Source organism: Manacus candei, unplaced genomic scaffold (assembly GCF_025592945.1).
Source record: "Manacus candei isolate 608988 ecotype Guabito, Panama unplaced genomic scaffold, ASM2559294v1 h1tg000005l, whole genome shotgun sequence".
NCBI lineage: Eukaryota > Metazoa > Chordata > Aves > Passeriformes > Pipridae > Manacus > Manacus candei.
The window spans coordinates 18,385,749-18,410,392 of NW_026138053.1; the positions used below are offsets into that span (position 1 = coordinate 18,385,749).

A 24,644-nucleotide genomic window follows, 5' to 3' on the forward strand; every position below is an offset into this window, starting at 1 on the left:
TCAAGGGGGAAGTCCTAGGTCAAGGCCAAATGCCTAGATCTCCTCTCTAAGATGTCTTCTTATTAATTCTACTCCAATTAAAAGAGTTCTTTCAGAGTTATTACTTGACCTTAGGAGTTTTGTAGGGAATTCTTCGTTAGGAATGGGAAACTGACAATGGAGTCAGAACTACCCCTGTAGCTCTTCTTACTAGAAAACTGTATATAAATTCTTTTTCTGCACGTTGTAGGACAAAAAACCCAAGAGCATTTCTTTCCAGACACCTTTTTTTCCCCCAGCATTATTCTACAGGACAGTTGTGGACATTTTGGTATACTTAGCCACACATCGTTTGTGATACCTCTATTCATCAAGTATGTATTCCACAAAAAATATATTTCTATGTATTTATACTGAATGACGGGCAGCCTCCTTTCACTAGCTGCAAGATTTCAGGGGCTCAGCATCATACTCCGTGCATAATCTCACAGATTCTTTTTCTTACCATGTGAATAAGTGCTTACTTGTGGGAAGACTGTTGTGCGTTAGTTTTCTTACTCAACGCTGTAAAGAGGAAACTGATCTGCTGATGGAGGGTGCTCGGAGCTTGTTTTATGCTTAAATCCTCTTGAATGGGTTTTTGAGACAAAGCTGTTCTCTGGAGAGCGTATGCTGGTGTTGAACTGTACATTAAACAAGAGCGTCCCATGTGTACTGCTGTAATCGCCTATGCCAGACAACTGTTCTTAAATGTAAACACCGATGAGCACACCCTCCTTTTCTACAAGACTATGAGCATCTGTTGCTCGTGTCAGAAGCGGCGTTATTTGTAAATTACAGGTTGAACGGCTGTACAAGACCCCGATAAGGTTTGAACTGCAGTAGAAGGTACCTAAATTCAGAGTTGAAAGTCCGAGGTCTAGATGATGCTTTGTTCTGTTAGTGCTCTGAAATGAGCGGCACAGGAGGTTTCCGCCGGCGGGACGCGCCCACCACCCAGCAGTGTCTCCGGAGGCGGGAGAGCTGCCGGGGAGGGCGGGAGCAGCCCCGCTCGCCCGGGGTTGGGGCCGCGGCCACGTCACTGATCCGGACACCTCCGCTACTAAAAGCCTTTCCCCGGCCCGGGCCACCTTCTTCGGGAAACCACACGCTCGCGTTGGAGCCTTTGGCGGCCGCGCTCGCCAATGGGTCTGGCGGGCGCTGGCGGCAGCGGGCGGAGCGGAGGCGGGCGGGTTTGAAAGGGAGGCGCCGGCTGCCATGTAAGCGCTGTCCGGGAGCGCCGCGGCCGGCGGGGCTGAGCTGGAAGCGGCCGGAGCTCCGGCCCGGCCCGGGTGCCGCCCTCGCCCCGGGCATGGGAGCGGAGCGGGGCGGCCGGCGCGGAGCGGAGCTGCCGTGGGGGCGGCCCGCGGGCGGCCCCTGGCCCATGGCCTTCATCATGATGAAAAAGAAGAAGTTCAAGTTCCGCGTGGAGCTGGAGCTGGACGAGCTTTCCTCTGTGCCCTTCGTCAACGGCATCCTCTTCTGCAAGGTGCGGCTGCTGGACGGGGGCAGCTTCAGCGGGGAGTCCTCCCGGTAGGTGCCTCCGGGGCTGCGGGATCCCTGTCCCACGGGCTCCGCTCCAGTCCCCGTTCCCCCGAGAGCCGGGGCGGTCCGGCCGCCTCCGCAGCCCCTTGGCCGCAACTCGGCTCGGGGCGAGCCCGGGGCTTAGCCAGTTCCCGTTGCCCGGCGGGCGGGGGCCCAGGGAAAGGAGAGGGCGACTGCCCCGGGGCTTTTGGAGGCTGCTCGCCTTTCCTCTCGGCGATGGGGAAGCTCCTGTGGCACGGTGTGACACCGGGCAGACTGGCTGTCCTCTCGTCCCGCCTGCTTTGCCAGCACCAGCGGCGGGAGAACAGATGTGGGAGCATTTGTAGACTCCTCTGTCTGCGTGGCCGCTCGCTGCCTGAAGTCGTAACGTTGTGAAATAAACACTGAGGCTCTTAAACAGGGAGTAACAGGGGACATGAATCCCTCAGGGAATGAGGGTTGTCCCAGAGAAACAGGTCGCTTGTGCCATAATGCCTGGAGCTGTAACGCCTGCTGATCAGATGGGTAACGGGAGGGGAGGAAATTTCTTATTCCCAAGTCTGTAGTCTGAGCTGCCCACTGTGACTGTGAGTTGGGCAAACTTAGTGTTTCATTCTGTTGGACAGTGGCTTGCTGTGTTTCGTTCTGTGGATATTTACCTGGAGAGCAAAGTTCCATGAAAAAGTCCTCAATTATTCCTGGAAGTGTTCAGACCATGTGTGTTACTGACTTGGTTCACGCTCAGTTCTGCAGTGCAAATGCAGCAAGGCAGGAGTCTTTTTTCTCTTTCTTTTCCTTCTGTTGTGTCTCAGCAATAGAACCATCGTTGGCCGTGTCAGTGTTCCCTAGTCCATGGGTAACGATGGGTAAATAGAATGACAGTGTGTTAATTTTTTCCAGGTACCAGGCAGAGGCAGAACCTTGTCAATAGGAAGGGTGTGCTGTGGCTTCAGGTCTGGGGAGGAGGAGACTCCCCTCCCATTACACTTGTTCATGTTGTATGGGTTATTATATTACTTTAACATTATTATGAAAAGGATTTACTGGAAAATGTCTCATAGAATTCTGGGAGCAGACAGTAACAGTCAGTGAATATTCAGTTATTTTCTTATTAAAATGCTGCTGTTACAGAGCTTTCTAAATTATCTGCCTTTTATTCTGTAAATAAAATTCATCAAGGAGAATGAAGCATCAAAACGGAACTTTGGCCTAGAACTTCCTTATTTAACCATTCCATTATACTTGCATGTATAATTGAAGATTAATTTTTCTTCTGTGTGGTTGGAGGGTGTTCAACTCAACAGTGTTCTGTTCTCATTTCGTGTCTCCTTTCCTAAACATTTTTCTTGTGAGTGACTTCTTCATGAGTAATAGATGATGATGGCAATCATGATTTCAGGCACTAATGTGCCATTATTGTCCTACTCCAGCCCATACTGTCTTGAAGTCATTTTCATAGGCTGACATAAATCTTCTGGACAGGATCTCTATTTTCAAGGAGTTGGTTTCTGCTAAGCAGATGGTTTTGATACATTATTGTGATCTTAGTCTTTTTAGCCTTGCCTGTTTATGATGTTAAAATTAAGAGGTTGAAAGCCTACGTGCATATCTTTCTGAATAGTCTATTCGAGTAAAATATGTGTGCTAGGAGGTAGTATGTGTAGTAGGAAGTATCAGTGGAACTGTGATGATGTAAAAAATTTGTATGTATTGGATGTATTGTGTTAGAGTCGAAGTTTAGAAATCTTTCAATTTTCTTTTTCTGAGGGTATGGCTTAAAAAATAACAGCAATGGAACATATGCTGGTATAACAAGGTCCCTGTGAATTTAACTCATTCCTGCTGGGCTGAGAAGTGTTGAGGTATGCTGGTAGGAAGGTAAAGAATTCTTGTGCAGTGATCTTTCAGTGCCAATGTAGGGAGTGCCTTTGCTCTTGGTTTAAGAATTAACAGATGAATTTTCACAGTGGTGATTCAGCAAAGGGCTGAATAAATAAGGAAGAAATTAAGTTAACATCAGAGAGGCAGGATTTCAAAACTTGTCAGTTGCAAACTTTTTGTAGTGGCCATGATTTTATTAGTTTCGCTGTGAGCTGGCAGTTATATTCCTAAAGTAGTAATGTTTTTAGCCTTATAAAAGAAGTTTGAAGAATTCCGATGTTTCAGAAAGTAATCTACAAACTCATTTCAAAAATTTTATAATACAGGGGAAAACTGACTGTTTTCTTCATAGCTTTTATTTTTGTTACTGAGGTCTAGTACTCTAGTTATTAAGTTCTCAATTTGGTATCCATACACACCAATACCTTGCTGCCTCTTGCCTTAAAAAAAAGAGGGCAAAAAAAGGTCATATTAATAGTCTATAAACTACCCTAATATTACTAGCATTTTCCTTCCAAAGCTTACTTGCTGAGAAAGAAATGTCATAAAAACACAGGTCAGTGGTTGCCTTGGAATAAAGGCCCATATGTAGCAACTTGTAATGAAAATGGATCGAAGCAACTGTCTTGTCAGTCCTGCGTTGATTGTGGTGTATGAATGATTAAAGCCCTGATCCTGCAAGCAATGCAATACCTACATCATTCCTCTCATAACTGAAGTGAGATGAAAAGAAGACAGAAAAAATTCAAGCAACTGAAACATAGGGGTTTTTTCACTTGTCAGATCCTTGCTGAGAAAGAGCTACCTAAGAAATATGTTATGGAGACATGGTCTGTGTTATTGGAGACTTGTTGTCACAGTCCAGTTACTTTTCTGGCTGATACAGATGTGTGCCTGAAGTGTATAGAAATTCTGTGACCAGGTAAAACCAGCTTGTATAGTGCAGTACATAGTGATCTGGTTTGTGTATAAATAGCAACCACATCACTTTGTGTTTTGGTGTTTGCATGTAGTTTTTTAGAACTCCGATTTGAAAACTTCTATTTGAAACATCCCTATGCATATTTGTGAGTATTTTCTGTAGGAAAAGAAAATTCTGTATTATAATGCTAAATGCTTAATTACCCTGACAAAATATTCAGCTTTTAAAGTAATCTGGTAGTGCCAAATACAATTTTGATCCAAGGACGTTGAACAGCCAAGTAGCAGCAGTGTTTAAACTAGGAGAAATTTTTGAGTTTCACCAAGAGCAGGACCCCAAAATTCTGGGGAGAATGAACAGGTTATAAGCTTTGACTGTGAAACAGGGAAAATCTTGAAGGGAGCTGTGAGAGCGGGGAGGTTTGGTTTGGCTGTTTTAGCAATTCCTGCCCTCCCCTTTTTGAAATTGCTTTCCAACCTGACTTCTGGATCTTTACCACTGTATTTTTAGATTTTATAACCAAAGGTGGATTTTCAGCAAATAGATTGCAAAGTTATGCTAACATTTTCATTTAGCAAACTTTCCTAGCTTAAGCCTGGTTTCCTGTATAATGAGACATCTTTCTAAATTTCTGTCTTTCCCAGGGCCAATGACACGAGATCTCTCTTTGAAATTGGATACATTAATACCAGACACTTGTGCAGATTCCAGGATTCTGTGTGTCTATACACTGCCTGGTCATAAAATATCGTGTACATAATATCTAATGCACCATGAAAGGATGGGAGATTATTTCAGGGAAGAAATTACACCTATGAATATTTTGAACAGGAAAAAATACTATTTTAAGGTACTTTAAAATAGACCAAATGCTAACCATGTTTATTCATGGCCATTTTACTGTAGACATAAATATATAACAAGTAGGCTTTCTGCAACTGCCCTCATTTTAATGGGTTGAAGAAATAATTGATGGGCCCCTAGAGTAGGTAACTGCTCATAGGCTGAGCTGTTGCTCAATCAGCAGCAAATGAATAGATGGGATATGTGGAAATCAAAGAAATTTTGGAAAGTAAAGGATCTTATTTCTTGAGGGTGTACTTTCAACACTGTACTGTATCGATTTAGGTTACAGTAGCTGTAAGCCTGGTAGTTCCGTTTTTAGCTTGGTTTCCATCTGCACTTCACTCAAGGAAAGACTTGTTGGTTGGTGTGTTCTTCTGATGGCAGTCTTCAATTTAGTCATATTCCCCTGCCTTTCAGGTCTGATTTCTGACAATTTAGACTGCTGTTGTTTCTCTCTTCATTCTTTTATACAGCAACATTCTAAACTAAGAAGCTGATTATGATTGGTATCTGTGACAGACAGATTCAGGGTGACCAAGAACTATAAGTTTTTCATGAAAACATTTTATTTTCCAACAGATTCCAGGAATATGGGGTCTTTTTTTACATATAGCACATTCTTGAGTCCTGAGAGGAAGTCTCAGATCTCACATTACTTCCATTAATATATTCTTATTCCTCATAGATACAGGCTAGAGCATATAATTGTCTTCTGTAGAAATTGATTTCTTATCTTCCAGGTAATAAGTACTTCTTATTTCTAGTGATGCTTGGCCACCTCCTTCTCTACTGTCTAAAACTACATTTATTTTTTGTGACACCAGGAAGTACATTTTCTGCCTCACTGGGCTCTTCACATTGCCTTTTAACCATTCTTTTCCCAACTGCTGCTATTGCATTTGGAAGGAAAATTATCTCCTGATAGTAATACAGGTTAACCAGCTCTCTGTTTTTAAATAATAACACTTGTTAGAAAAACACACGTGTCAGGTAGAATCACTGCCCCTATCACTCTAATCTTCCTGCATGATGTATAAATTCTGCTGACAGTCTTCAGAGCTGGATAATGCTCCTTCTAATAGCTTTTTCAGCTGTAACTGGATTTGCAGTTGGATAACCTGAAACAAAATAAGTTTTAAAGCACTGTAAGGAATATTGGCAGTGGGATAAAAATCTTGCCTTGCAGTTTTGTAGGTGCTCTTTTCAGATTGTCGAATGTCCACTTAATGTTTTTTTCGTTGTGAAGAGACACTTGATTAAACAGCTTCCAGACCTTGTCCTCTGTGAAGAGGACAAAGTAAGAAGGGGAAGTTCTCTACACAAACTATAACTTTTTTTTTTCAGAATGTAATTTCTTTGTACGTCTTCAGCCTTTCAGTAATAGTTACTGTAAAATGTGTTTAGTCAACTGATTTGGAGAATATGCTTGAGAAAGATGAAAGAATTAATCAAAGGAGTGAAAAATTTAAAATTAGGTCAGAAGAGGGTCATCTTTGGGCTACTGTAGGAGGAAAAATGTTTTTACAGTTTGCATTTTGCATAACTGGTTATTGCAGATATGAAAGGAGCTTAATCTTGTGAGACTTGTGTTAGTGTAACTGTAGGTACTGGTAAGCGATACAACAGCTAACTTGTCACAAACAAGTTCCTGATAAGAGATGCATGACAGGTATCTGTTAAACAGGGAGGGGTGGTGGGAAAAGCTTTCATGGTTAAGGTGCCTGGCTTGTGCAGAATAGGCACCCTGGTTTAAAAGAGCTGGTGAGGGTTTGTTGGTTTGTTTTTTAAACCTGACCCCAGCACAGTCCATGGAGCACAGTATTGCCATTTACAAGCACTAGAGCACCTGATTACCTTCATATTTTAAGGACTATTTCTGTTCATGGAATAATTTCAGGCAAAGGGGACTGCTAGAGATCATGTAGTCCAACTGCCTGATCAAAGTAAGACTAACTTCAGTTTGATCAGGAAGCTCAGAGCTTTGTCCTGTCAGCTTTAGAAAATCTGTAAGAATGGAAATTACAGTTTCTGTAGACAACCTGTCCTTCTGCTTCACCACTTTGATTGTGAATGGTTTTCCCCTAATTTTATTGGAATTTCCCTGGGTTTTGCCTCTTTTCTCTGCTCCCCACTAAGAAACATCTGACTCCATCTTCTCTCTAACTCAGCAGAGAAGGCTGAAGATGGCAATTAGATCTTCCTTCACCTCATCTTCAGATTGTAAAAATCCCATGTTCCCAAATTCTCCTACATCAAGTCCTTCATCCCTGACTCCAGACTACCATCTTACACCCCTGGACTTGCTTCTGTCTTCTGCTGAGAATGCCCCTAAACCAAGCCCAGTGCTGCGGATACAGTCTCACAAATGTTCAACAGAGGGGAACAATCACTTCCTTTGACTTGCTGACTACAGTTTTGCTGATGCAGTTTGCCCTTCACAGTTCTAATTCCCTTCTAGGTCTCTTCATTTGCCTGTAACCAGCAGTTTTTCATCCATGTGATGAAGACTTTATATATATTTTATAAAGAATTCTTGACATGAAGTGTTGCTAAAGTTGTAACTTGTTCATTATGAGTAAAAACATGTGGCATAGAAAATGATTGCTCTGTTTGAGTTTTGCATGTACTAACAGCAAATTAACTGGGGAGCTGTAAACAAGTGGAGCTCTTCCTGCAGAGCAGCTGTTTGCTTACTGCTGAAATTTGTGAAACATTGAAGCTCTGTTTGTAAATGACTGGTTTTGTTCAAGTTTTTAGCAATGCTTAGGAAAAAATGTTTCTTGTTGGAGAAAATCCATGTTCTTATATGCCCAGGCATGGGGGAAACACAGAGTATTAAAGGAAAAGTAAACTGTATTTCTTCCTGAATAGAAGGAACACAGAATTCCCAGTCCTGTCACAGGAGCCATCAGCCCATCAAAGGTCCATCTACACAAGCCCAGGGACACAGAGGCAGGTGGGGAACTGAAATTATGGGCTTAGACAAAAGGACACCCTGTCCAGGCCCCTCCTAGGGCTGTCCCAGGAGAGCCTCAGCCCCATTGTCTGGGCAGGAAACCCATCATGTCAAACTAACACTGAAGCAATTTTTGGACTGAGGGGAGTTGCTGCATATGAGACACATCATGGGATACAGGGAAAGAGGCTTATTATGGGACATTTGGGGGAGGAACTAAAAGTGGAAGAAGGGATGAGTTTAAGTGATTTGATGAGGAACAAGTGTGGGAAAAACAGGGAGTTAAGGGGATAAAAGGGCCAGTTAGATGTAAATAGTTTGCTGGTTGGTACATTTGTCTAATCTGTTTCTAATCAGTAATATCTATTGTATTTTCATACTGAACTACATTCTAACTCCTTCCTGGGGGAAGGGCTCTCTGTTCAATGTGTATGGGAGAGTGTAACAGCAACTGGAGTCACGGTTTGGTGACACAGGGCCTGGGTGTCTGTGGTGCCTGCAACAGGAGACCTGAGTGAGCAGATTTAAGTACCAGCCATGGGAGTGGGACTGTGGGTCACAGGACCTGTGTGTCCTCTGTGCCAGCAGCTGGCCTGGGATCATGGGACAGAGCACTTGAGGGCCAGGAACTGTAAAGCAGAGATGAGTTAAAGCCAATGCAACCCACAGGGGTGGGACTAGGAGTCAGAGACCTGTGTGCCTGTGGAGCAAATGCAGGTGTGTGAGTATGCAAATGCCATCAGGGATCAAGCTGGACTAGCTGTGGAGCAGGTGCTGTAGCCCGGGAGCCATATATATCTCTATATATCTATATCTATATATCTCCACAGATATATATGATATGTGTATCTCTAGCAGAGCTCTGTGGTGCTCAGCTGGGGAGGGGAGTGGGCTGGCTGCCTGCAGTGCTCTGTGTGCCTGTGACCTCTGTGTGTGTGCTGGCTGTGGGTGCTTACCAGGAATACATCTTCAGCCTTGCTGCTGGTGGGATCTGGAGAGCGGAGCTGCAGCAGCTGCACTTCTCTCAGGCCATCTTATCAACATGACATATTTTCTCCTTGTTTACAGCATTTGAAATTTAGTCAATGTGGAACTGTCTCTCTAAAGAAAAAATAATTTGTTAAACTGATGATAAACTATGCTTTGGAATCACTTTTTCTTAAAATATCTGTTAATTGAATTTATTCTTTGTTACATATTACTGACAGCATTCATTAAACCACACTAAAGCACTACAGTCCAGTACGTATCTGAATGAATCTTAGTAGCTAAGATACGTTTTTGATTAAGAAAACAACTGGTTTTGCTTTGCATGTGGTAAAGTGACTGGAGGCTCATAGGAAGCTGACTCAGAGCGGAAAGCTTTCCCCAGCAAAGCTTTCCCAGTGTGCCTGTAGCACAGTTGCCAAGAAGTTATCTGGGTTCGTTTCCATAGTAACCAATCAATACAGCTGTTTATTTTCTAAAGGCCTTGCACTTCAACTAAGAATCTTATAAACTTAGATCTTACTGTTTAAGTTAAATGCTCTGATTATTTGACTTTTTTTTCTTTTTTTCTTCCAGCATGATGGGAATAGCTAGCTGATACTCTTCTTTACTAAAAATTTACCTTAATTAAAATATGTCAAAATCTTCTTTTATAGAATGGAATTAGAAGAATGTTCAGTGGGAGTGGGGGCAGTTGGTTGGGTTTGGTTTTGGATTGTACAGGAAAGTACAGAAAAGTTTGCAATGTAAAACATACCAGATAAATGGTAGTGGGTGTAGGGAGCATGTTCCTTTTAGGTCACATGCTTGAATGTGACTCAGTGTCGCATCATCAGAATCTGTTAGTCTGTTGTGGTCATTAAACTGACTCATTTTAGGCAGGCTAGTTTATTCCTACCTTAGGAAGTCACAGTGCCAGTGAGCACTGTGCTGGCTGTCTCAGCAGCAGAGCAAAGGGAGCTTTTGTGAGTGCCCTGCAATTCTTTGCTTTCCCATAGGTGTGATGAACTCTGACTCCAACTTATGCAAAACCATAGAATTCTATCTGTTAAAGACATCAAGCTGGATCTTCAATAATAAGCTACTGTAAGAAGTTAATATAAAACATAGGAATGTATGCTTTAGAAAAACTGAAGAGAAAAAAGGACAAATATCACTTTAATATTTGAAGACTGTACTTGAATGATTAGAGTGGTACCTTTTCATTTTGGAGTCTATTCTTGCTTTGTTGGCCCAACAGAATAACGTGTTCTGTCTGAACCTTACAAAATAACATTAATATAACTGAAAGCTTTCTACATTTTTGCCTTTTTCTCAGCTGCATCATACTGGCAGACTGCTATCCTCCTGTGAGGAACAAATCCGTTCAGATATGTCATCTTGCTCTCAAATGGCAATCTGCGTATGTAGCTGAAATTCTGGTTTGCCCCAGGTTCATTACGTTGGGTCTGGTTATTCCACATCATGTCCTTTCTGCTTTTCCAAGTCTCAAATGTAACTAGTTCTGCTTGTATGAATGCTCCCTTTCTCTGTTTTAAAAAACTACTTGTCAAAGACAGTATCTTGAGCACAGTGCAAAGCTCAGTGACTTGGAAGACAGTGCCTGAGAGCTAATGTTCAGGAAAACATCAGTCTCCTGAGGCAAACTGGAGAAATTATGGTCTCATTCATTTGCAAAAACACATGGCTGTTTAATTTTTCTGTAGGTCTTATTGTGTTCAAGGTTTGAAACAGTTACTGGTCAAAGAGAAGAATGGAGGATTATAATTCAGGCCTTAGAACACAATTTGCATGAAGTGACCATTCTACAAACAGTGGAAACAGTGTTTGTTCTTGAGCTGTCTTACTGCAGTTAATGGTTCTGAATGTATATGCAACTAAGTGTATGTTCTCTATTTGCAGGGAGGTGGTGCAGGCAAACTGTGTCCGCTGGAAGAAAAAGTTCTTATTTATGTGTAAAATCAGTGCCAGTGCCACGACAGGGATTCTGGATACTTGCACGTGCAGGGTGTCTGTACGGAAGGTAAGTAGCTCTTTTTCCCTCCTCTCCTCTTTCCTTGCTCCTTCTTCAGTTGTTTTAATTTTGGAATGTCTGATAAACTTCATAGGGCAAATTTTAGCTGCAACCATGTTGGGTATTCCTTTTGTCAAAATTTTGTGGTAATGTTATTAATTACCTTACTCTGACTAATTAATGGGGGTTTTGTGTTCTTTTTGAAAATAACACTTTTTTCCAGCAGGGCATCAAAGGAATCCCTCATCAGTGTTTATAAAGTTATCAAACTTTATAAAGATTGATACTTCCATCAAGCAGCAGTAAGCTTTAGACGCCTTGAACTATGCTAAGTACCAGAATTTTGTACACAGCACATCCTACCTTTGGGACCAGACCTTGCAAGAGCCAAATGCCAAATGGCATCAGGCAATCGCTTTTCCCCCTCTGCAGGATGACAGTCCCCTGCTGGCCTGCACCAAAGGCATTATGAATACTAAGTTCTAAATGACAACAACACAGTCTAGCATGTGTGGTGAGGTATTTTAAAACAAAGATTAGTATCTGCTTTTCTAAAAAAACCAACCAAACAAAACAAAGGAAAATCATGAGTCAGTATCTTTAATGGCTTAATGGTGTGTCTTTTTTCCTTTTTTTTTTTCCTAGGAATTAAAAGGAGGAAAGGCATATGCAAAGGTAAATTGAGATGTAGGTAATTTTGCCTACAGATAAGCTTTTCTTTCTTGTCCTTTTGTGCCCTTTTAAAGTAATTCCAGGATAGTACTCTAACACCCATGATTTCATTATGTGCATTATAGTGACACAGCGCTGTTGGAACTCTCTATCAGTGCACTTAATAAGTATATAACAATATTATACCACCAATTTTTTTTCTTTCAATTTGATATGTGGAAAGGATTAAAAATAGCAGGTGTTTACATTAAAAAATAAAGAAAACTCTCCTCATTATCCTTCTCTTTTGGCACTTTAACTTTTTAACTGAAAACAGAACTATGCTGAATTTGACACTCAAAGTTACTTTTCTGCTTTTTGCCTGGGGCCACTCCCTTTAATTGGCATCCTCTCTGCTTGGCAGCAGAGAAACTGCTGTTGAGTGTTATTCAGTGTTGGATGCTGCAAGTACCTTCATTTAGTCATATGCTTACCAATAACTTTGTCATTTTCTCTTAACAGCTGGGATTTGCAGATCTAAATCTAGCAGAGTTTGCTGGATCGGGAAATACCACTCGTCGCTGTTTACTGGAAGGTTATGATACCAAAAATACAAGACAAGACAACTCCATTCTCAAAGTAATTTGTTTCTTTTATCATACTTAAAGTAATAAAGCAGAGAACAAGTGGTACTACTGAGCACTTAATGAAATTTAAAACTTATTTGCTGAACCTCTTTCTAGAAGGAGAACTATTTAAAGTAAAAACAAAAGCATTCTTTAGAGACAATCTTTAAAGTCCATGCAGTCAAAAATAGAACTTGTCCTACTCTTTGAAATGGAGCTGGATAGCTGTAAAAGAAAAGCTTTCAAAAGGTATTCTAATGGTAGCTGAAAAATGAACAAGTTAATACATTATATCTTTAAGACTGGGCAACTTCCTATGCATCTTTCTGAGAGTGAATCTGTTAATTGGCTTATTTATGCATAAGGCAGCTTCAACACCTCCATGACTCCTGAGGCTTTCCTGTTTTCTATTTAATAATAATTGATGTAACAGTTGGTGAGGACTGTTGCAAGAAGCCTCCTCTGCCATCCTCTTCCGTTAGTCCATGGAGTTAAAAAAATTGAGTAAGCTCCATAAACATGAAAATAATTCCTTAGACAATGTTTCAAGTAATTTAAAAAAAAAATAATTTTCCTACTGAGACACTAGGCTAAGCTTCCCATATTATTCAGTATGCATGCACTTTCTGATTTCTTTGATAGTCATAGGCTGCGTCCAGAACACTTGTAATTGATGGCTTTGACCTGGCTAACAAGCCTTCTCAATGCACTGTGTCCTATGGCTTATTTACCTGCTGTGGTTTTGCTGGGTCTGATGTCAGCACAACCCATTCCTGTAAGGCAGCGGTTTGCTAAACACCCTCAGCAAAGAACAGACTTCAACACCCACTGTTCTAAACAATTTTCTGGTTGCTCATTAATGTTTTAGATTTCCTGTCTCTGTTTTTTCCCTTGAAGCCATCTTAACTATTAATGATTTTAAGATTCTCCTTGATCTATGTGTCGTTTTCAGAATCTTGTACACGTAACTATGTTACTTTAAATGCTACTTTGTGTTGTTTGCATGCCTACTAAGGAAAAAAATGTAACTTTTTGGTTAAGTGTGACAGTTTGCATATGTGATGATGGCATTTTACTTTACTTAAATTTAATATTTTTGGCAAGTATAACTTAGTGACATGACCATGTATGTGTCACAGACCAATTTTTTTTTTCTTAGAGTGGGTTTTGTTTCCTTAATATGTAGGTTTTGATCAACATGCAGCTAATGTCTGGAGACCCATGCTTTAAAACGTAAGTTTGTAAAAAATCTAAAAAAAAAACAAACTTAAGGGAAACTGTTCCTGCAGCAACCTTATATAAAGGGACTTGATACAGGGTGATCTGACTAATTGATGTTTGGAAAATGCGCTGTTACACCTTTTATTCACAAGTCTCTTATGATTTTAAAAGATTCCTTTGGGAAAAAAAAAAACACAACAGAGTGTGATATGACTTAATACAAGAGAAAGCACTTACAGATGTTTAGTTAGCAAAGACATATGCAACCTAGTAAAACTGCAGGAGGTAACATCTGAAGGGGGAGGTAGCTAGGAAAATACACTGCTACATATTGAAGATCCTCAGTCTCATTGTCCTTAATCTGTAGTTAGGGAAACGTAATAGTTTTGCAATGGTTTTGCACCAGTCCAACTTGGGTGATTCACCACAGGAACTCTTCAGTGTCCCCTTGCACGAGGAGAACACTGCAGAGTCTCATCTTGTGCTTACTGAATAAATAGCAAGAGGGCGTTATCTGAATTAGTTTGATTGGGCAAAACTTTTCTGTATCTCTAGTTATTTAGCACCTCTTTTACTTTAGAGCAGCTTTAGTAAATTTACTTTAGTCAGACCTGTTAACAAATGCATCATTGGAACCGATAAACAATTTCTCAAAGGCAACGAATCATTAGTCTTGTATACTAATAAAACAATGTGTTTCTGGTTTTTGACTGGCTAGTACTAAGGAGTTGAAATTAGTACCTAAATAGCTTTCTGGTTCCCTAGGAAAAAACCTCTAAGTTATTCAGACTTGGTATTTTCTGCCAAACTGGTGATATAACCATTTCCTGGAACATAAACTTTCAACACAACAGAACAAAAAATTTATCTAATCCAGATGTCCTTTGTAGAAGGCAAAATAAACCTTAAAACAGTTTCACAATCTGGAATCAGATACATATTTTATGAAGAAGCCTAGAAGGCTTGATGTTTGATCTGGGATGGCATCCCTGAAAGCATTCAGCTCTTGCTTTCAGAAGTATGTTAGGCAGTTAAATCACACAAGCACTGTATTTCCAGTAGTGCTTTTTTTTCTTTCTCTCTTTACTTTCAAACATAACATAAGAGGGGATATGTTACTGTACATAAAGACAGTGACTAAATTATTGAATATGTCAGATCTGAAAATGTCAACAAATATCCATTTGTTTGCAGACCAACATTCTGTTCCCAAAGTAGAAAATAACAAAGCATTAAAAAAACTGTAGGCAACATCTTGAAATGCATTTTGATTGTATTGCTTGCAAGAGAAGATTGCTTTCACTTTGTAACACTGTAATTTTCTATTAGTTTCTTTTGCACTAGCCAAACACAAACTTAGAGGTTTTAAATCCCTTTGGATCTTGGTATTAGCTTAAACAAGCATTTAAGCTTTATTAAAAGGTTTTTAATATTGAATCAAAATTTAAATAAATGTCATACAAGATGATTTTTTTGTTTTGTAGGAGGTAAAATTTAGAGGGGAATACATGGAGATGGTGCCATAGGCCCCTTTGTTAGGAGTGGAAGGGTTACCAACCCAGAATCTCCTCCTGTACTGTGACAGATGAAACAAAGCCAGGAGTACACAGGCAACTTGGCCAACTGTCACACTGTGCACGTTTGGGGTTTTTTTAACTTACCTTGTATTCCATGTATTCCATGAAGTACTGAATTACATATATTCTTAGCATGTAAACTATCCTGTGATTCATACACTTAAAAAAAATAAGAACTTCAAAACAAAGACATATCACTCCCCCAGTCATCAAAAAAGGAAAAGCCCTTCCCGGGATCCCCAGAAGCCTGAGGGACTGAGGGCTGAGCAGATGGATTCTGTAAAATGTCCTTAAGCTCAGTAGAAAAGGCTTTTTTTTTTCCTTCAACAGGGGACTAGAATTGTAGGTCTGTTAACTTCATCATACTGATGCTCAGTATGAATTATGCCAACTTATTTGAAAGAAGAACTATGTGTTAATCAATTTGGAGGGATTACAACAAAAGTACAGCAAATCTGAACCACCTTTTTCTTACAGACCTCCTTCCACAGCAACATCTATAGCAATTGCTGGAGAATCAGAATCTTTGCATGAAGACAGGAAAGGTGGAGAAAACTTAAAAGTAGCACATCTGGGTATAGCAGGTAAATAATAATGCTCTTAATTTCTCAATGCTTTAATAACTGGCCTCACAGCTCCAAGGAGATGTACAGAATACTTCAAATCTTAAAGGGATGCTGACAGTTGGCCCACAAAGCAACCTTCTTACATGGCTTATTAGTTTCTACTCCAAACACAGCTGAAGCTCTTAACCACAGTTAATTTCCCAGACAGAAAACATCTGGCACAACATTCTACTATGATACTAGAGAAAGCATGGTCACCTCTTTAATGTTGACACTGTAGACAAATCTAGAACTACATTTCATACAAGTCTTTCTAATTCTGGTTGTTCTCTGTTTTACTCAGATACATATTATGATTTTTTTTTTAAGGAATGCATATTTATTAACATATTTTGCAGCACTTGAATCTCCAGAAGGTTTGCAGAAAACCAGTGTCAAATCTCTAATCCCTCTGGGAAATCTGATTTTTGAATCTAATCAAGATTACAGGCAAAATAGTAATAAAGCTGGCTTTAGGAACACTATCTGACTTGGATATGTTGCAGATATCTCATCAAAGAGTGCCTCTGTCCCAGAGGAACTTGGTGCATGTGGACATTCCAGAACATCAAGCTATGCAAGTCAGCAATCAAAACTGTCAGGTAGCTGTTAATAATTTTGTTACAACTTGTTGGGGAATTATTTACTTCCACAGGTTTAGACAGTAGAACAATAAATGTACTTTATGTTTAAAAAGGTTTTGAAGTTGAAAGCTTTTTCCTAGGACCTTCATGTGTGCTGAGGGTAACACTTTTTCCTCTCTTAAAATCACAATGAATAATCTCCTCTGATGCCAGAGAGCTTTTGCCCTCGTTCCCTTCAGCTATGATATCTGAATGAGATTTTCACGTCTTCCACGTGTAAAAACAACTTGCAAAGAGAGACATAGCTCTAAAAGCTGAAGGGAATGACATTTGCCATGATATTTGTTATGAAGTAAGAGTTATTTAGAACAAAAAGAAAATGGCATGTGCTAGAATTCAAAACCTGAATTCCCTGGTTGACGTATGCACATACATTCATAGGGCTTTTGAAGTCTCTTGATAAGAAGACAAAACACGAATTCTGCTTTCAGGATGGACCTTGGCTGTCAAGAACATACCTAACCCAACTCTCCTGCATTTTTCCAACAGGATATAGTACATGTCACTCTAGATCATCCAGTCTGTCTGAACTCTGCCACAGGAGGAACACCTCAGTGGGGAGTACCTCAACGGGAACTGGAAGTATTCTAGAGCCATGTGAAGAGTCTGAGCCAAAAGTAACTGAAGCTAATATTGATACATCTCCTGAAGATGCACCATCAGAAACACAATGCAGGTACACTTAACCTGAAGGCATTATCTAGCAGAAATAAAACACAAATTACTTCCAAGAGCTCTAAATATATTTATTTTTGCAGACATCCTGTAAAGCAAGATTCTGTGGAGTCACAGCTAAAGAGGGTTGATGCTACCAGAGTTGATGCTGATGATATAGTTGAAAAAATACTTCAGAGTCAAGACTTCAGTTTAGACTCAAGTGCAGAAGGTATGGAGATAAACATTAGAAAAAATTGATGTACTTTACAGGCCACAGGAAAATCCACTCTCTTCATAGTCCCTGTTGCTTGTAATCATAAGGACTGTGCACATGGATCACTACATTTTCTGCTTCACCCTGTCTCCCAAAAGTTTAAAAACCCTTACATGACTCAGGGAACTTTCCCAGGTAATTACTTTAAGCCTAAAAAGAGCAGGTGTGAATCTACAACAAAAGTAGTTCCTCCAACCTACACCATGTGAAGTTTGGTTCTTCATTAATTGACATATTTGCATCTGAAAGTATCAGCTACAAAACTAGTAGATTCAAAATTACTTAGTGTTCAGTACGGCAACATATAGCTAACATATTTTAATTCACTTGCCTTTTAGAGGAAGGTTTAAGATTATTTGTGGGCCCCGGTGGAAGCACTTCTTTTGGAAGCCATCATCTACCTAACAGGTATGTAACCTAAACAACTAATTCATAGACAATACTAAATAAAAATGCATCTTATACAGCAATTACTCTTTATCTATATTCTTGATCTTTGTATCTTTTTATTTTGCATCATTTAAAAGCACCAAAAGAACTAGATTGTCAGCTTTTAAAACAGAACACACAGATTAGTTCCAAAACAGAACTGATGTGTCAGCCATAAGAATTGTAACTTCCAGACCTCCTGAAGAATCTCAGTTTCAAAGTTTTCAGATATGAGCAGTGTTTCTGTATCAACAGAGGAAACACACACCAGTTTCAAATCTTAGCTCTATAGCCTTTCCACTGGAGTGGAAAGTTTTAAGTGTTTTAACATCTACCTTTACAGTATCAAACTTGCATGTCTTCCTGATAACAAGCCTTTTTTTCTTCAGTTTGGTTTTTCTCACAAATTCTGTTTCCATTTGTTACATGGTTTGTTTCAATGGTTTGTTTCTCTTTCAACTATTTGCGGCCCTGTACCCACTCCTTTGATAATCTGCTTCAGGTTATCTTCTTGTAGTTGTTTCAGAACAAGAGACATTTTTTCTTCTCTAAACACTCTTCAAATACTCTATGACTTGACCTGAATGTATTAATCTTCTCAGATGAGAAGCATGAGAAACAGGCAAGAATATGCTCTAATACCATGTTTCTACAGTCCAATATAACTCAACATTTTTATCTCAAGAAATTAGCACATCTTTAGTATTTCAGCAGTTATTTCTGAAGTTAGGTATAAAGGCAGCTAGTAATGCGTTGAAAGTAATAAAATAATGGCCTTTGATACATGCAAGCAGTCCTGATGGTTAAAAGATGATTAGTTGGCTTAGCTGGAAACTGAGCACACCAATGTTTATCTCAGATGATGTATTTGGGTACAGAATACACTTCTATAGTATAGAGAGATCTGTCCTAATTTAGTTACCACAATAGTCCAGGCACACTACTAAACTAAGGCAGAGCTTGCCCCATTAATTTTTTACACAGTACTGCAATTTACCGTGGAAAACCATCCACTATGGTCTGTCGTGGAGGGGTTGAGAGAGGTTTTTTTACAATGCATGAACAAAAGACTGGAAGATGGTTTTTCTTGTATTCTAATGTAAGATGACTATCACTTACTGGTTTTTTAGATAATTTATCTGTTTATGTATAAATTTGTATTAAAAGTATTAGCTGCATGTGATATAGCTGTGGGGAGGAGTATCCTAAAGGTCATGTTTAAGAAATTATAGAGAAGTCCAACAGTAACTTCTTTTTCAGTAACATTGCCTTTCATTCTCTATTTTGGCTTTAGTATAACAAAAACCACTTCAATGCATTAAACTGTAGGTGACTCAGTGGTATGATAATAATCATCCTTCGCATTTAGCTGTTTGGTTGGGGGATTTGTTGGGGGGTTTTTGGCTGGGTGTTGGTTGGTTGGGTTGATTAAACAATAAAATTGCTGATCTGTGACATTTGTTCTTTAGCTTCCATTTAAATTGACATTGAACTAATTTCTTTCAAACTTTCAGAGTAGGATCTGGAGCATATGAACAGGTGGTGATAAAACGCTGAACTAGAATGCAAACGAGGAAAACTTTGAGCTCTGGTGTTGATACTTCTGGTTTTGTTTGCTCTGTTGCAAGAGTTGAGAAACACAAAATTAACTTGATGTGATATTTTTCTGAAAAGAAATGGAATGCCTCTTGCTCATAGAGCATCATCTTCTGTGGTATGAAGGCAATGTTTAACTGTGTATACCTTGTGAGAGCTTGGACTGTTTTTTTAAGCTCTATCTGATGTTATTGGAATTAATTTTTGTGTGAAACATCTTTGGAAGCATGATGAAGCCAGTCTCATTTTGGTATTTTACACAAGAGATCACTTGTGGTGATGTACTTTGTTCATGACTTCATTAGAAAAGAAGCTTCTGAAAGTTGGTCTTAAATGCACCTGAAAAAAGTAATTACTCAATTTGCTCTTACCTGCCACTGTGGTCTTATAGAGGCTAATTAGTTCTATCAAGTCAGTCATTATCAAGCCAATGTTGTGGCCTCCACAAAACAGCCCAGCTATGTTTTAACAGAACTAAAAGCTTAGGAGTACTGAGCACAACTTCATTGTAAGGTTGAACAGCAGAAGTGAACTCCACACACATTTAAAAAAAAAAACACAACCAAAACTAAACACATCTAAACCAGACAATAATCAATTGTGTTAACTGTAAATTAAGTTCACAGGTTTAAATGCATCAAATGTGACATGTTTTTTGTTCAAGTGATGAAAAAAGTGGGAATCCACATCAAAACACTAAGGCACAGGAGAGTTTTAGCAAGAAAGCTGGCTTGATTGTTATATCTGGAGGACAGAAGCTGCTTCCACAGGAACTCACTCCAACAATGCATGAACATTAAGATTCAATGGGATGGTACTGTTTACAAACCTAGTCAGTAGTTTACTACCACTGACATTTTTTTATTGTAGCTTAATCCTTCACAGTTAGTGCTTTGCTTGTGTTTTGAATGTGCCTTGTGGGGTTGGGGACGTACAGGGAGATTAAAGAATTTACTAAGAATTTAAGCTTTAAAACTAGGTAAACATCTATACTATTGTTATTATAACTTGTTAAGAGAAGCACTTTATTGTAGACATACTCTGCACGCTGAAAAAGTTTTAGTGTGCAACATCTTTGTTGAGCTTTCTTCACTATCTGTCCACTGTTGCATTAAAGTCAATGTACTGTATTTAAATTTGCACAAGTAGTGACTTGCCCGACAGGCAAGAAAGATCTCTTTAAATTTTCACTGAGAATAGGAAAGAATCCATTTTTGAAGGGATATGTTAGGTGACACGTGTAATTAATTGTAAACTGCAAACGGCTTTAATTTTGTTATGTTTAGTGGTACTGTTTATCAGTAAGGCTTGGAATAAATAGAAATAGTGTGGCCACTTTTGAAAGCTCAGAATGCTTCAAAATCTGTTCAGAGTGATGTTTGACACCTTTTTATTGAAATAGAAGTAGGCCATATTTAATAGGTTAAATCAGAAAAAGCAGACTGTTTTCTAGAAATCCATACCAGAATTATTAAACTGATTTTTATTTGTATTTTTAAGGAAATCTCAGATTTTAAAGCTTGAGTACTGTTATTGAATATGAAGAATATGAGCGATTTCTCAGTTTCGGTACTTAAATACTTTTATTTCCTACTGTTGATTATAATCTCTTTAAAAGAATTAATGCAAAGATTCTATTCTAGCTGCTGTTAATAGAAGTGTGGTATATCCATTTCTGTTCTCCACAGGAATTTTAAACAGAAACTACTCAATTGCTAGTATACAACTATCTGTCAGAACGTTATAGTTTCCTTTCCTGTCACATAACTAACTCGTACCATTGTATATTTGAATACATTATTTGCTTTCAGTACTCTTACTACACTTGTTGACAAATCAATTAAAACCTTTAGTAGCTAGATGGTAACTCACTTAAGTTTACTAGGAAAACTACATACAGTTTGAGGAAAACAGACTTTTAAAAAACATTGTACAGCTACTTATGTAATTCTCAAGGGAATTTCCATAGCTCAGATTTGTGTTTTATGTTAAAAGACACAGCTAATTGTCATAGATTAGATACTTTCTTTACTAGAAATAATTATTTTCTTGCCTGAGCAGATGTTTCAGGGAAGTTGACATAGAAATCCAACTTATAATAAAATTGTATCCTAGTAATTTATTCTTCTGACTTGAGTTACAGCTCTTCATGAAGTGATTCTCTAATTGTGTGTATTTTAAGTGGAATATAACCTTCATATTTGGTGTTGTATTTTCCTTTCTGTAAACTGTGTTATAGAAATACTGGAGACTTCTATATAGAAAACTGTTCAGGATGTGTGGGTGGGTTATGGTTTTTTTTTTTTACTGTATTTAAATGCAAATCTCTCAGACATTCAATAAACTCATGTCTTCAGCTTGGAATTGTTCCTAAACAATTATGTCTTTTTTTTTTAAAATGCAAAAAATTACAAACTTAAATGGAAGTTTGTGTCCATTTAAGTTTCTCTACTGTTTTCAAACTTTACCCCTGCAGCTTATTAAACTCCTTCTCCAGTCCACAAAGTATTTAATGGCACTGTTACTAGTACAGTTAGTTATCTGCCTCCTGGAGAGGAAAAGTAGTATGTCAGTCTTACACAAAGAAAAAAATCAGTTTTAATGTGGCAGGCATACTGGGAGGTTAATTTATAAAGCAAATTCCACAACTAGCAGTACTTGGGCAAAGTGAGGGCACTGGATGTAGTCCCTGCCCACCTTGCAAATGACAAAATTAATCCTCCTCAGTTGAGTATAATGACCTACTAAAAACTTTTCATATGGTTTCTATAACTTTATAAATTACCTTCTTATTTTTTAACTGTGGCATGTATTTCTCTTCTCATTTATGCATTCAAAATAACCAATCTTTCTGGTACCGCACTGAGTATCTGTTCTTAAATTAAGAAAAAAATCTAGATTGGTGAAAATTGCAGCTAATTATAGTATAAACTATTTGGCACTCAGATCAGTTCAGTAACCAATTATTTGAAGAGTAAGGATTAAGAGAATTAACTGTACCATATATAACTAACTTCAGTCAAAAAGGAAGACAATTTTTTCCAAAACTTCACCAGAATATCCTAGAAATTTCTTTTGTGGTTGTTGTCTTTCCTCTTTGTTTCATGAGTCAACAGGTTCCTTATAGAATAAATGACAAGTCTCATCAGCAAACAAATCTTCCAGTTAATTATTTCTTTTTTAAAATGTTTTGCTTTTTCTACTACTGTGTTTTCACACTGTTTTAGCAACATGTATGTTATAAGGAAAATGTGTCATTTAGACACAAGATCTTTTTCTAATCTAGAAGGAAAACATCTCGTGACTGAAAACAAGCCCCACTTATATACCACTGCTGCATACACACAACTCCTATACCAAGGCAAAACCATTACTGGGGTATGGATTGCTCTTGAATTTTTTTTCATTTACTCTATTTGGATTTTACAGTTTTGAATAACAGCTGCACATGAGAACACAGAAAATTTTCATGTACATCAGGGCCAGATTAGCATTCACAAGTATAGCACTTCTTAAATTTTTTTTTCTTTAAAAAACAGAACAGTCAACACTACCACTTTCATATTTCCATTTATCTGGAACAACATTTGGTTTTCATCAAGGCTGAGGATGTGCTCATCTTGAAGAAAGCATCTATAAATTTCATTCTAGTAAGAAAAAACTTGCCTTAATCCAATGTTTGACTCACATTATTCAGCACAACAACATAATTCATGTTATCATCAACTACTCTGGGAGCTAACAAGAGATTACTAAAAATAATCTAGTAACGATAGCTACAATAAGGTAATAGAAAGCAAACAGAAATATTTCATTTTCTTCATGGGAATTAATTATTTCCTTTTACCCTCTGATAGTCTACATGAAACCCCTGTGAGTTACTGCTGGTTTTGTCTTCACTCCATAGGAGAGGTGCTAACCACCGAGGGGAGGTTTAGAAAAGATCATGTGTTCTTGTTAGCATACAGCACACACCATTTGACAGCTACTAAAAAAACACTTTAATTACTTTAACTGAATTTTGTATAAGAAATCTGTGATCTAATCCTCCTCAGTTTCATGTTCAGTATTGAACACCACAGCAGAACCATCACTGCTCAGTGTGACCTTGCCAGCAATGAGTTTGCATAACTTCTCAAAGGTACCACACAGTTGATTCACTTTGGGAAAAGAAAAGATTGCTGCAAGAGGTATACAGACCTCATTTCCATTGACAAATGGTTCCATGGCTTTATCAACAACCAGTTTTCCAAGATAGTCTGAAAAAGAGTTGACTGAAGGCTGGAATTCAGATTTTCTTTCAGGATCATCATCACACTCCTCATGTTTTGACATGAAATGGTGCTTAATGTTTTGGGCTGTGAAAATAACTTCACTGACAACTGCATTCTGCAAGTACTTCTCATCTTTCAGACTTGGATACACTGCTTTGAAGACCTTTACAACATACAAGAACATATAAAATGTTTATCACTATCACAGGGTCAGAGTTTTAACATCTGCTGTCAAAAAACCTCTCTAAAATATGAACATAATTTTTTATTCAATCCTGTTTTGCTTATTAAACATTTTCAGATACCAAAAACTAGGCAATATGAGTTGATTTTATATATTACAACTACAATAGCAGTTAATGGAATTTAAAAAAAAAAACAAATACAGGCTTATACCTGCAAGCTACACTCGTAGAATGTGCAAGGTGAAGTCCTGTAATTCCTTAGTTCTTTTTAATAATTCTCTTACTTTTCACATTACTCATGATGAGGTGCTGGTGACAGTTCTAAACTACTTCTGAACTGTCATCTGGAAAACAGGACTACAGCATGTCATTTATTCTGTTTTCAGAATAAAACATTAAATATGCTTTCACAGCTGCAGGGGACGCTAAAAATAAATTGTGACATTAAAATATGTGAACCTGTGTGTTCTACACTGAGCTTTACTCTGAGGCAATTAAGGAAACTAGGCAGGCAAACTCATTCCCACCAGCTTACCAGGAAGTGCTTTATATCAACAGGGTACCAATGAAGTTCCACTGTCTGTAATTATTTTCTACTTTTCAACTGAATCCTGAAATATTGATTTATTCCCATAAATTAGTTACATAATAAAAATTACTTTGATAAGAAACGCAGGAGATTAACACTCCTGTTTAAACTCAAAGGAATATCAATGTCAAAACTCCCTCCTTAATGGCCCTGTAACAGGAGATAACG

General features: G+C 38.5%; 2 protein-coding genes and 1 long non-coding RNA gene across 5 annotated transcripts in view; 1 reads left to right on the plus strand and 2 right to left on the minus strand.

Annotated features, from left to right (window-relative positions):
- Positions 1-21,792, plus strand: EEIG2 (EEIG family member 2). Of its 2 annotated transcripts, none has more exons than XM_051795103.1 (11): positions 1-1,551; positions 11,037-11,157; positions 11,794-11,823; positions 12,322-12,438; positions 13,612-13,658; positions 15,701-15,807; positions 16,335-16,430; positions 16,962-17,148; positions 17,231-17,358; positions 17,742-17,811; positions 19,352-21,792. In XM_051795103.1, exons 1-11 carry the CDS (start codon positions 932-934, stop codon positions 19,365-19,367), a joined length of 1,539 nt encoding a protein of 512 aa, XP_051651063.1. In that variant the 5' UTR covers positions 1-931; the 3' UTR covers positions 19,368-21,792. The 2 variants fall into 2 exon arrangements, with proteins under 2 accessions (XP_051651063.1, XP_051651054.1); XM_051795094.1 differs by having other exon boundaries at positions 7-1,551; positions 19,347-21,792.
- On the minus strand, positions 1,587-9,451 carry LOC127474433 (uncharacterized). 2 transcript variants are annotated; one of them, XR_007905847.1, is made up of 4 exons: positions 9,104-9,451; positions 6,175-6,309; positions 2,202-2,387; positions 1,587-1,918 (listed from the first exon to the last, which is right to left on the minus strand). It is a non-coding gene; the product is annotated as an uncharacterized LOC127474433 (long non-coding RNA). The 2 variants fall into 2 exon arrangements; XR_007905846.1 differs by lacking the exon at positions 1,587-1,918 and having other exon boundaries at positions 1,930-2,387.
- The window catches only part of HENMT1 (HEN methyltransferase 1), a 9,394-nt gene continuing 6,516 nt past the window's right edge, over positions 21,767-24,644 (minus strand). Inside the window, exon 6 of the mRNA XM_051795116.1 lies at positions 21,767-23,865. Coding sequence (XP_051651076.1) covers positions 23,470-23,865 — 396 coding nt within the window. The 3' untranslated portion in view covers positions 21,767-23,469. The remainder of the gene's footprint in view (positions 23,866-24,644) is intronic.

Coding starts and splice junctions, on each gene's coding strand:
- EEIG2 (XM_051795094.1), top strand. CDS start 932: ATGAGCGGCACAGGAGGTTTCCGCCGGCGGGACGCGCCCACCACCCAG. Junction 11,824..12,321: donor GAGGAAAGGCATATGCAAAG/GTAAATTGAGAT, acceptor TTCTCTTAACAG/CTGGGATTTGCAGATCTAAA. Junction 13,659..15,700: donor GGAGACCCATGCTTTAAAAC/GTAAGTTTGTAA, acceptor TTTTTCTTACAG/ACCTCCTTCCACAGCAACAT.